The following is a 12,832-nucleotide window of genomic DNA, read 5'->3' as shown; positions in this document are numbered from 1 at the left end:
TTAGGTAAACATTGCCAAATTACCTTCCAAAAAGCATGCCCAATTTGCAGCTCTACTAGCGGCCTGTGAACATTTTTTTTCCATGCCCTGCACTCTGGCTGCTGGCTGCCCCTCACCTCATCACCTGTCACTTATACACCCTGCCTTTCCAGCCATAGCACCTCTGCCCATGCTGTACCCACAGACCAAAACTCCCTCTTTTATCTGCCAGATAAAATCTTGCCTGTTCCACGAGGCCCATCTTAGATGTCACCTCCTCTGTCCAGCCATCCCTAAGCCCCTCTAAGCTGTCAGAATCCCCTTCCTCTGGGATCCCAGCTTCTTGGGCATAATTCTGTCATAGCACTGACTGAGGGCCTATGGGTTCCTGGCATTCTAAGACAATTTTTGGCAATCTTCGCCCTAACCATTCAAAAAGTTGTCTTGTCAGCATCCTTCTCCTTCCCTCCTGGCTCTCCAGCTGTACTGCCTTTTATCTGTTCTGAAGCACAGTCCTGCCACAGGGCCTTTGCACTAGCAGTTTCCTCTCTGTGGGTCTTGCCTTCACTCATCTTGGCCTTGGTGCCTCTCTGGGGTCTTTGATTCCATTCACATCCTCACAGAGGCCTTCCCTGACTACTCTGTCTCAGGTGCCCCTCCTCTAGTCTTTCTGTTACATCACCAATCTATTATCTTCTTTACACTTCTCACAAGCCGAAATAGCTCTGGTTTAAGTGTTGCCAGTTTTATTTTCTGTTTCCCATCCCTGCGACACACAACACACACCATTGTAAGCTCCCCAAGAGCAGGGACCCTGTTTTTCTTTTCCATTGTCTCCAGCCTCCAATCCACCTGGCATCTGTCTAAGCGCTCAATAAACGTTCGTTGAATGAATCATCTGTATTTTACAGAAAAGGAAACACATTCAGAAAGGCGAGCTGAGTAGCTCAAAGTCCCAGTTAATTACAAAACAAACAAACAAACAAAAAACAGCTGAGATTCGAACCCGTCTGAACTACAAAGCCCTTTGCACTATTTCTTCTCCATTCTTAGCACGCCGCATTGTCTCTCCCACCAGAATGGTCTCTTGGGGGCAGGACCTGAGTCTGACGCTCCGGGGTTCCCAGCTGCGCGTCTCTTGCCGGGCCCGGGAGGCTAGGAGACTCTGCGGAGATGTCACCCTCCCCGCCCCCTTGTCAGTCAGGCCGAGGGGGCGGTGCAGCCGCCAGTGGGGAGCGCTGAGCTCAGAGCTGCCGCAGCGCGGGAGCGGGAGCGGGAGCCAGAGCCGGAGTGCGCGAGCGAGCAGGGCTCAAGGCAGGAGCGGCGGCCGGCGACGCACCCAAGGCCCGGGCACTGCTGCGCCCGGCTCAGGGCCCGCGCCCCGCCTGCTGCAGACTGACCTGAGCGCCTGGCCACGGCCGGATCCCCAACCAGCTCCAAGCCCACCCCAGACCAGCCTAGCTGAGCCCTTGCGCCCGCCCACCTCAGCCGCCGCTCCATCCCCAGCTCGGGCCCCGCATCCAGGTGAGGTGGCCGCGCTCCGGGAGCCAAGAAAGGGAAGGGCTGGGATGGAGAGGGGACCAGGTGGGTTTGGAAAGGGTCTGAGTTTGGAGAGGGGGCTGCGTGGGATGCGGAAGGGGTTGAGGAAGAGGCTGGAGAACGTAGAGAGGGCGCCTGTGGATGCGTGTCAGTGTGCGCCCCGGGGAATGTGTGTCTGCTGCTCTGTCTGCAACTGCCTGGGTGGCCGTGTGTGGACGTGCGTCCGCGCCCGTGTACCCGTGTTTGTCAGTGTCAGTGCGCGTTTGAACGTCTGCGTGTCCTGTATGTTCACATGAGCGTGTCCATGGAGTGTGTTTGTGTGCTTGGCCGTGTGACACTGTCGTGTGCGTACAGGCAGGTTCCGGGGCTTCGTGCCGAGTCCCGCACTCCTGTTCCGCAGGGCTGTAGGTTGCGGGGCCCCGGAAAACCGAGGCGTTGGCCCCTCCCGTGTCTTCGGGTTTCAAGGACGCTAGGACTCGCCGCGGCCCTGTGGCCTCGCGCTGGGGACAGAGAAAGGCGGGAGGGGGCTCCGGGCCCACAGGGTGCTGTGGTCTCAGGAGAAAGGGGAAGGGGCCCCGCGCGTCCCTCGGGAAGAACTGGGGTGAGGGTGCAGGGCCAGCGCACCGCGCCCGTATGTTCGCCCTCCCCAGGCCTCCAGGATGGACGTGTTCATGAAGGGCCTGTCCATGGCCAAGGAGGGTGTCGTGGCCGCTGCTGAGAAAACCAAGCAGGGGGTCACCGAGGCCGCGGAGAAGACCAAGGAGGGCGTCCTCTACGTCGGTGGGCGAGGGGCGGGGCTGCGGGGTTTGGGTGTCCCCGGGGAATTTGGTCTGGGGTCCTTAGAGGGAGGGAGTGCGGGGTCTGGGCGGGAGAATATGAGTCAGCAGATAAGGTGGGTCAGCTGGGGTCACTGGGGACTCAGCCACAGGAGGGGGAATGAGGAGGGAGGGTTGGTGAGGGTGGGGTTCAGGGGAAGGCCAGGGACAGAGGGAGTGATTGAAGCAGATAGGCTTCCTTTTCTTCTTCTCATTAGTAATAGTTAGCTGGTGTTGAGCCCTTACTCTCTGCCAAGTGCTGTGTAAAGTGTCATAACATCCATCACCTCATTTAATGCTCCCTGCCCATTCCACAGACCAGGGAAACTTCCCAGAGGTTTGACTGTCTTGCTGAAGGTCACACAGCTGATGAAATCTGAAGCTGGAGTTTGAGCCAAGCTTTCCGGACTCCAAGGCCCCACCCCTCCCCTTGCCTGCCCTCCCTCCTATATTTTTGGGGCTTCCTCCCAGCCCTCCTCTCCAGCTACTTCCACCTCACAGTCCCTCTCCATGTCTCCCTGCCTCCCAGCGCCTGTAGGTCCACCACTGCCATCGCTCCTCTGGGTCCCCCCTCCTTGCAGCTGCCAGCTGGCATCAGGACAAAGGCCAAGTGGTTAAATCTCTCACCCTAAGTCTGAAAGGAGAGGGAGCCTTCCCTCATTTGCATAAAGGGAAGGCCCAGAAACTGACATTTACTGAATCCTCTCCATGATTCAGGCCTTTCTTGTCCTCTATGCAGGCTGAAGAGGGCTGATTAACTTTGTCCAGGGCAGATTTGGGTTTACGGTCATTTGAAAGGTATTTATTGACCACCTACTATGTGCCAGCCATTGTGTGGCTCCTGGGGATATAACAGTGGACAAGAGACAAAGTTGCCCTCTCTCCTGATGTGACACAGAGCATTCCAAAAATGGGATTTGACATCAAGTAGCTGGGGTGGGGGCCACTTTGGTAGGGTAGTCAAAGAAGGTGGCATTTGGGCTGAGCCCTGAGAATAAGGAGCCAGGGTGGAGGCTGGAGAGCAAAGGACAGGAAGCAGGGATAGGTGGGCGAGAGCCCATTGATGAGGGGCCCTTGTAGGCCCGGATAAAGCACTGTTATAATTACCATGAGAGACTGTAAGCTAGGCACCAACATGATCAGATTTCAGTTTAAAAAGGTCCCTCAGGCATTGGGATAGAGCAAATCGCAGAGACCGCCTAGGAAATCGTGTAGCCACCAGACAAAAGTGGTTGGAGCTGGAACAAAGGTGATAGAGGCAGGGACAACGCTTGAGCCCACACATGCCGACCGACTCTGGCCTCCCTCTGCCTCATCCCCCTGCCCAAGAGCCCCCGGCAGCCCAGTCCCTACACAGTTAAGCCTCAGCTGCCTGTAACCCGGCATGGTCCTGCCTCGCTCAGTGTTTCCAGCTTTGTTTCTCACCATTCCCATCACTGCAGGCACACAGATGGCATTGAGGTGCTTCGTGCAGGCCTGAATGCACACTTCTCTGTGCCCTGCCTGCGTGGATGGTTTTCTGTGCTTGCTGTACCCTCCGCAGTCTCCTTTCTGCATATCTATCTGCTCCCCATTTGTCAAGGCCCAGGCAATGCCCCCTCCCTTATCATATACCCCACTGTTTGAGGCTGGAGGTCCTCTCCCACACTGCTTGAGATCCTGGGCACCGAATTTGCTCTTCTCTTACCCCCATCTGACAGTGAGCGATTGGCCTGGAGCCTGGCACAGAGCAGGTGCCAACAAATGTTTGTGGGAGGAACAAATGGGTGCATGCACAGCCGCCTCGCCCCGGGTCTGGCTGGCCTTAGGTGTGAGAACCCTGTCTTCCCACACCGGCCTCTTCCCCTCCCACAGGCCTCAGCCTACCCACACACCCATTTCTGGGTCTCTCAGGTGTTGTCTGAGTTTCCAAATCCTCAGGAGATAGGAGACCCCCGCTCCCCTGAAGTCTCCTCCACCCACCTCAAATCAGGCCCCTTCGCCTTTCCCAGCAGCCCCACATTTTGCTGTAACCAAGTTGCTGCCCTCTCGGGAAGGCCCAGTCAGTGCTGTGGGTGTCAGCTATAACCTGTACATCACCCTTAGGCCCATCAAGCACCGAGACTCTCCCTACTCCAGCCAGAAGAATGGATTTGCACCCTTGTTAGAAGAATCTTTAGAAGAAATGGCGTGGGGGTGGTGAATGGAGGTGCCCATAGGCGGGATGTAAGCAGTCAGACACCCGAGGCACCTTTCCAAATACATGACCCATTTGCCCCATTCCCACCCCACATGCTCCCACCCTGAGCAGAGAATTAAATGACCCACTGCAAGTAGAGTGCTTTGCACAGTGCTGGCACTCAAGTGACAGCCACCTGGGGCTGTGGTATCATATCGAGGAAGTAGGGGGACGGACAGAGGGGAGAACTAGAAGTCCTGAGGAAGTGGGGCTCAATGCAGCCATGAGGGGGGACTTGTGGGATCCTGAGAAGCCCAGGGAGGCAGTGATGAGGCCAGGATGCCCACTGCCATCTGGGTTCCTCTGCCCACTCTATAACCACCGCGCTTGCCGGAGTCTGTTTCCTCAGTTCAGAACCCTTAAATGTGCCCCTTTATCTTCCTGCAGGAAGCAAGACCCGAGAAGGGGTGGTACAAGGAGTGGCCTCAGGTACCAGCCCAGCACTGGCACAGTCTCTTTCCCTCCCCCAGTCTGAAAGCTGGCCAGGATCCAGAGGGTGGCAGGGATGGATGGTGGATAAGGGTACCCTCAAGGCTTTGGGGGTGCTCCACGGGAAAAGCAGGCTCTGGGATACTACGGGGGGAGGAGGATACCTGTGTCTCCTTCACTCTGACCCCCAGCCCCTTCCCCAATCCTCTCGCTGCTCCAGTGGCTGAGAAAACCAAGGAACAGGCATCACATCTGGGAGGAGCTGTGTTCTCTGGGGCTGGGAACATCGCGGCAGCCACAGGCCTGGTAAAGAAGGAGGAATTCCCCACTGACCTGAAGGTGAGCAATCCTCAAGCCACACACACGCATGCATGTGTGCACATGCACACATGTGCCAGGCACACCCATAAACCTGCCACCAGGATCCCTGCTCCACCATCCAGTCTAGGGCACAAGCCACCTTGCCTCACATTCTGTGACCTTGACCCAGATCTGGCTATGTACATGTATTCTGCTTCCAAGTGTGACCTAGACCACTTCTGGCCATGTCTGCATGTGTCACTGATTATTCATTCATTTCTTTTCGTTCAACAAGTATTTATGCCAGAGAGGAATTGTTCTAGGGGTTACCACAGTGAATAGGTTTCTGAGTTCATGGAGTTGACACTGTAGTGGGAGAAAATAGTAAAAAGCCAAACAATAAGCAAGATGATTTCAGACAGGGTAAGTGCTATGAAGAAAAGACAACAGTGTAATGGGATAGAGTCCAGGGATGAGGGGGCTACTTTAGCTGATAGGGCTTCTCTGAGGAGGTGACATTTGAGTGGACACCCAAGAGATGAGGCAAGCCAAGTGGGAAGTGTATTTTATGCAATAGGAACAGCACATGCAAAGGCCCTGAGGCTGGCATGAGCAGGTGTGGACCATGGTGGAGGGGTGAATTGTGTATCACATGTTTGCACAGGCTGGTGTCCCCAGGGGAGTGGTGGTGGCTATCCCGCGTGCATAATGACAGATGCTTCCATTGGGACACACTGTGGAGTAAGAGCTATGAGCTTTGGAGCCTCACAGCACTGGATCTGAATCCCAGCTCTACTAATTCCTGACTCTGTGACCCTGGGCAGGTCTCATCACGTTTCTGAGCTTGATTCTTTCCCTGTAAGATGGGAAATGAACATAAGAGGACTCTTACATTATATCTATATTAGAGATAATATAGATCAGAGGTTCTCAAAACTTAATTATGCATCAGAATCACCAGTTGGCCAAGTTAAAATACAGACTGTCGGCCCCATGCCTAAATTTTCGATTCAGTAGGTCTGAGGTAGGGCCTGGGAACCTGCATTTCTAACGAGTACCCAGGTGATACTGATGCTGCAGGTGCAGGGACCCCACTGTAAAAGTACTTGTTAAGACGGGCTTGCATACAGTGAGTGCTTAGTAAGAGACAGTGGCCTCATGACCATGTGAATGGTCCGTGTCTGCCCCCTGGGGTGCAGGGGCATATCTGACCACAGATGTGCATGAAAATGTACCACTGTGACAGTGCACTCTGTGGACCCATACGTCTGCACAGACATCCTCCTGTGGGTGCTGCATGTATGTCCACATACACGGGCAGACTCTGCCTCTGTGGGGGTGGGGCTCCTTCAGCATCTGGTTTAGGAAATCAGTGTGCATTCTGCATGAGTGTATCTATCGGGCTATGGGAGGAGTCCCCACCCCACCCTCCACTCTAGACATTTTGCATAGTTGGTTCCTCCCCCTGTTGGAAGTCCTGCTTATGCATTTTACCACCTACGTGACTTCCCATTTCTTATCATTATGTTTCCAGTGATGGCTCCCATTCGCTGCCCTCTTGTAAGAGCTGGCGATCCCCTAGACATGTTACATGGAGTAACTCATTGACTCTTCATAATGTCCCTATGAAGGAAGCGCCACAATTAGCCCATTTTACAGATGAAAGAACTGAGGCTCTGAGAGGTGAAGTGCCTTGCCCAAGATCCCACTCCTGCCTGCCTCCCTGAGAAGGTGATTGGGAGGATAAGCTCATGTTATTGCAGTCACTTGGTGCCAACATGGGGCCAGGCCTGTGCTGGGGGCTGGGGGCTGGGGTGCAGACAGGCAGGTCTGGGTCTGAGCTGTCAGGCTCAAGGCTGTTTGTTGAGGGGGCCTTTGCACAGAACCATCTTTCTAAGGCCGCTTTCCTCCTACCAGCACTTGTCGACAACTCAAGCCTCCTCTCTCAAGGGAGCTCAAGATCATAGATTTACAATCTAAACCATAGGTCTTCGGTGCCACTGCGCATGAGAGATGTCCCTGAGCATCTCTCTATCCCAGCCTGCTCACACACATAATCATAGAAACCCCCCATACTCCTGCAAAGTAGAGACAGCACCTCATTTCCCACTTGAGGCTGCTGAGATCAGGGGTGAAGTGCCAGGCAGCTAGTGAGTGGCCAGGCTGGGAAACTCCCCCATGTTACCAATACCCAAATCAAGACACAGAACATCAGCTCTTCGGAAGTCCCCTTTAGACCCCCTTCCAGCCCCTATTCCCAGGACCAAGACTAGGGTGAGACAAGGGAGGTGTCTGGGGTCTCATTTGTGTGGCCATGAGAGTGGGTGCCTTCCAAACACTTGCACCCTAGGCGCTTTGCTCTCCTCCCCTTCGGCCTGGCCCTGCCTCCTCCTCTGTGGGGAATTGCTTCCTGACTCCTATCACCACAAATTAGTAAGTTTTAACTTCATATAAATGTTATCCTAAAGCACATACTCTTCTGTACCTGGCTTCTTCCGCTCAGCAGGAAACTGTGCCATGCACTATTGGTTGGTCTCCATATTGTGCCCTGTGTGATGACACCACAACACGCATCTCTTTGTTAGACATACCTGAGTTGTTTCCAAACAATGTGCTCCAGCTGGGATTTTTAACACTATGTTTTTTTTCTGGGTTCTGGTCGTAGCTGGGTGACTTCGAACAAACTAACATTTCCCCAGCTCCTGGGCCTTAATGTGCCCAAGTCTACACTGGGGGGAATGAGCCATGTCAGGAGGTGTAAACTCCTGTGCCCAGGGGGCCCACTTAGACAGGTAATACGAAGGAGCTGAAGCTGCCTGGATGGGGCTGAGGCAACCAGAGTACAGAGGTGCTCAAGGCAGACAGTCTCAGTGCCAGCCCTCCAGGGTCCCAACAGTCTTATCTCCACCCAGTAGGGAGGGACAATAGTACGTGTGGAAGTGGGAGAGGTGGTATGCCCCATGGCCTACTAGTTCCCCTAGGGGTTCAGCATGCACCAGCTCATGTGGCCTTGTGCAGCCACACATGGACCCCAGGTTATTATGTGTGCTTATGTGCAGGCAGCTCTGTCCTGTGTTTGTGCACATGTATTCACCTGCGAGTGGCTGGCCATGTGTCTGGTAGCCCCCCACTTTGTGTGCTTGCTGGTCTGCACCCATCTGGGCAGCAGATGCAGGGGGAGGGGAGTCTTAGCTCACACATCCAAGCAACACCATGAGCTGTTGCTTCCAGCTTATCTTAAAATAGAAACAGCTGAAGAAACCAGGCCACACAGGGCCCTGGGGGAGGGATGGGTGGAAGGTGGCAGGGGAATGGCTCAGAGCCCCTGCCCAGCCCTGTCCCTGAGCCTCTATCTCCCTCTAGCTCAGAGGAGCTACCAAGGTTATCTCTGGGGTCCTGATGCTGCATGGAGCCTGACCCAAGGGGGTAGGGATAAATGGGTGACTGAATGTGCTGCTTATCTCCCCATCCCATTCAGTGGAAATGATGGAAGTGCAGGAGGCTGCCAGGTGCTGGGGAGAGGGGTATGGAGAGCCCCGCTCTGCTCTCCACCCACAGTTTCAAGCAGGATCTGGAGGGATTTCACTCCTCGTGTCTGCATTCCATTTCCAAGGCATTCCAATTAAACAATTTAATTCGAAACTCTGGTGGCACTGCCAACAAAGCCTAGCCTTCCCCTAATCAGCCAAGAGCTCCCCAGGGCAGTAATGTGGGGGGCATTCCCAGCTGCCCTCACAGGCCCTGTCCCTTCTCTGCCGCAGCCCGAGGAAGTGGCCCAGGAAGCTGCTGAGGAGCCACTGATAGAGCCCCTGATGGAGCCAGAGGGAGAGAGTTACGAGGAACCACCCCAGGTGAGGGGTGGAAGGGCTGGGTGGGGCTTTGGGCATCCCAGAGGATTGCTGCCATCCCCAGCTGGAGAGAGACAGGTCCCTGGAAGGGTAGGGTTGGACCAGGGAGCTTCAGGCCCCCCTTTTCTAGAACCCAGGCCCCAGGAGGTGGCAGCAGGGAAGGAGGACAGCTGGGATATAGCATGGGGCCCCAGGTACCCCTGCCCAGAACTGGCCAGGTTGTCCCCAACTTCCAGGTTTCTTCCTGCCAAGGGGAAGGGGATGCACTCTTCCTCCTAGAGGGGGAGGGCTCTCGGGCCCAGGGCCTGGCCACTTGGTCTCCAACCCCTTCTTCTGTTACTCTTCTCCACTCCACCCCCATCCCTCTGATACAGGAGGAGTATCAGGAGTATGAGCCGGAGGCGTAAGGGCCCAGGATGGACCCCCACCAGCAGCACAATCCCTTCCCTGTCCCTGCCCCACCCCCCAAAGCCAGGGCTGTCCTTCTACCCCTTCCCCACAAACAAGAGATCTTCCTTCACTCCGAGGCGCCCCCTCGGAGCCTGTGTTAGTGTCTGTCTATCTGTCTGTCCCACCTGCCCGCGTCCAACCCTGGGGCCTGGACAGGGCTGGGGCTGCAGCCGCGACTGGGAGCCTCTCCCCAACTAGGTTGCCACCTCCCCGCCCCATCCCTTCCACCGTGTGCGCGGATGTAGCATGTTCTATATGTTTTTAAACGAAAATCTGAAAACGACGGCTCCCTCCCGCTCACCCCCGACAGAGGTTCTCTAAGGGGCCACCTGGTAGACCCAGAGTCTCCCACCCCACTCCCACGCCGACCCCAAGAACCTTTTTTTAAACTAGAACCAGGAGCCAGGCTGTGCCATGTCCCCTCCCCCAGCCGGCCCGGTCCAAGAGCGGACGTCGTGTGTCGTGATTGTGGCATGGAAAGTCCCCTAACCTCCGTGTGAGCGTGTTCCAGGCGGACGGCATAGCCGCCCCCAGCGTGTCCATGAATAAAGCCAATCTGTCTGTAGCCGGTGCCACATGGGCAGGAATGGACTAGACGCCGAATGGGAGTGGCCGACAGGCTTCCAGGTCCCAGCCTGCCCACTCCCTTCTTTGGGGCCCGGCACGCTTGGCCCAGATACGAGACTGACCATCTCCGGCCTCAGCTTCTCCATCTCCCACCCTCTCCCAGCATGACCAAGAGGGAGGGAGTTACCCCAGGCTGGGACACCCCGTAGGCTAGGAAGCTGGAAGGCGGCCTCGGGCGCCACCTGCTGGGCCGTAGAGCGCCTATTGGGGGTGCAGGGCGGAGGGAAGCCCCGCGCCGCCACAGCGCAGAGTGAACTGACTCACACCTCGCCTCACACCCAGCGCAGGCGCGCGACGGACACGCACGCGCGAACATGAGAGCACGTACGCTGGTCCCTGCGCTCCCAGCCCCAGTGTACGCACTCTGGCAGGCGCGCACGTGCAGACACGCGTGCACGCAGGCTGGCCGATATGTGCACACTCAGTTGCATGCGCGCCGCAGAAAAATCTTCGGAAACAAGCAGCGCGGCAAGTGAAAGACGCTGTTACGCGCATAGACCTCTTTCCCCATTCACATAACGTTTACACGCGCACACACCTGAGTACACCTGCCCAACGCAGAAAAACCCATCCAAGAGCAGGGGAAGTAGGAAGCTGCCCCAGAAGGAGGCAGTGCTCCACCCGTCTTTGAAAGGCAACCGAAGGTTTGCGGCCTCGGCTGAAGTGGGCGAGGGTCCGCAGAAATCCGGAAGCCGACCAGGATCGACACTAGAGGGACCCCAACACCATCTCTGTGTAGGGAAAAAGGGGTGGAGACTCCGCGGAGCTACGCAAAGGCCCCTCTTCCGTCAAGGCGATGGCACTGCTCTCATTGGTTCAAAAGCTCCCCACATCTTACCGGCGCCGAGACCCCACCCCTATCGGTGCTAGGCCCCACCCTCATCGATTGGGCGCTTTCGCCCTCTTTGCAGCAGAGTCCCTCTAACTTCGCTTCCACTTAGGCCGGGTCTGGGTCCAGGAAGAAGCCTCGCTTAGCTTTGCCGCAGAGCCCCCGAACCTCACTGCGCAATACTCCACCCCCTTCTCTGCCTGGTCAGACATCCTTTCCGACTCCAGCCCCGATCCTGGAAGGAGCCTGCTCTATTCAGTCTACCCCCAAGTGTTAGCGCCGCCTCCTTCCCTGAGTGATGGCGGGCAGTGGATGGTGCCAGGCTCGGGAATGCCTTGAGCACTGAGGGAGACGGGTCCACTCGGGTCATCTTGGCCTGCAGTGTAGCGAGCCTTTACTTCCGGAAGTCGGAGGCAGCTGGCAGACGTGTATATAAGGAGAACAAACCGGTGGGCTTGGATTCTCTGACTCAACGTGCCAGTTCCAGGATATCCAGATTCCTTTTGGCTGAATTAGGACACTATTTACAACCTAGAGTCCGCAAGGATTGCAAACACGTGGCCCTCAGGTTGAATTTGACCTGTAGACGTGTTTCATTTGCTAGCACAAAGTTTAATTTTTTTTTCATTTGATTACAGTTGGCAACAGTACCTTTTTCTATTCACTCATTTTCATAAACTGCCTGGTCCCTAAAGAATTTGAATTTGCCACTACCTCTCCAGCTACCAGCGCCTGATCCCCAGTTTTAGATGCCAAAGTCAGGTTCATCATCTGGCTTTTGTTGGGGCGGGGGTATTCTTCCTTCCCAAGTGCCAAGCCACGCATCTGGTTTTCTGAGCCTGGTTTTCTGCTCAGAACCAATGTTTTCATCTGCCGTGGTTACTTTAAATGCATTCCAAGCACAGGCCCAGAAGCATCAGCGGAAGATGCCAGCCTTGTGTCGGATGACAGCCCTGACATGGTGCGCCTGTGAGGACACACAACTCATGGCCCCTCCCTCATGACAAGAATGGAGCTATTTCCCAAGTGCCCACTATGTCCCAAGCATCCGACACTTGTCCCATTAATTTCACTTGAAATTGTGCTCAAGGATTACTTGTTATTAGACCCAATTTACAGACGAGAGAATGGAGGCCAGAGAAGCAACATTACCTGCCTTGGAGAATGATGCTGGGAAGTGGCAAGGCCACATTCAGCTGGAAGCCTGACCCAGAAGCCCAATTTTCCAAAAGGCATGTGCTTTTAGGGGACACAAACAAAATCACCAACAGTAGAAAAACATGGGGGCAGCAGAGCGGAGATAAAAGATACTTGTGCAATTCCATGCAAACTGCAAGTGCGATCGTGTGTATATATGGGGGGCAGCGTGATGGGGGTGTATCTACACGTGTACACAGATGTGGCCCACGTGTGTTTTGTGGGTTTATTTAGTCATCTAACTGTGTGTTGCACACCCGCTCTGTTCTTAGAAGTGAGGGGCTACAGGGAACAGCTCAGCAGGTCGCCACCCTGACAGAACTCATGTCCCATGAATCAACAAATACATGGATCAAGATACTTTTGAGTTTTACAGGGAACATAAAACATAGCTATGTGATAGAATGTGACAAGGAGGAGGTAGTGACCAACATTAAATTGGGCGGTCAGCTCAGGCATCTGAAAAGGCGAGGTTGGAGCTGAAACCTGCATGGAAGATCTGAGAAGAGCATTGTAGCAAAGATGGAGCCCACCTCTCTGTGTCTTCAGGAACACAGGGTGTGTGGTCAGCCCAGTGAGCCCAGCTAGGCCTCCCAAGATA

General features: G+C 55.2%; 1 protein-coding gene across 2 annotated transcripts; it reads left to right on the top strand.

Annotated features, from left to right (window-relative positions):
- Positions 1-1,381: 1,381 nt before the first annotated feature.
- Positions 1,382-10,143, top strand: SNCB (synuclein beta). Of its 2 annotated transcripts, XM_039880022.1 has the most exons (6): positions 1,382-1,503; positions 2,169-2,298; positions 4,939-4,980; positions 5,201-5,319; positions 9,042-9,131; positions 9,503-10,143. In XM_039880022.1, the coding sequence occupies exons 2-6, from the start codon at positions 2,178-2,180 to the stop codon at positions 9,533-9,535; spliced, it is 405 nt and encodes a 134-aa protein (XP_039735956.1). In that variant the 5' UTR covers positions 1,382-1,503; positions 2,169-2,177; the 3' UTR covers positions 9,536-10,143. The 2 variants fall into 2 exon arrangements, with proteins under 2 accessions (XP_039735956.1, XP_039735957.1); XM_039880023.1 differs by lacking the exon at positions 1,382-1,503 and having other exon boundaries at positions 1,569-2,298.
- The last annotated feature ends 2,689 nt before the right edge of the window (positions 10,144-12,832 follow it).

This window comes from Pteropus medius, unplaced genomic scaffold (genome assembly GCF_902729225.1).
Source record: "Pteropus medius unplaced genomic scaffold, Ma_sr-lr_union100, whole genome shotgun sequence".
Classification (NCBI taxonomy): Eukaryota; Metazoa; Chordata; class Mammalia; order Chiroptera; family Pteropodidae; genus Pteropus; species Pteropus medius.
Note: the sequence above shows the minus strand (reverse complement) of the source record. Positions and strands in the feature narration are given on the sequence as shown.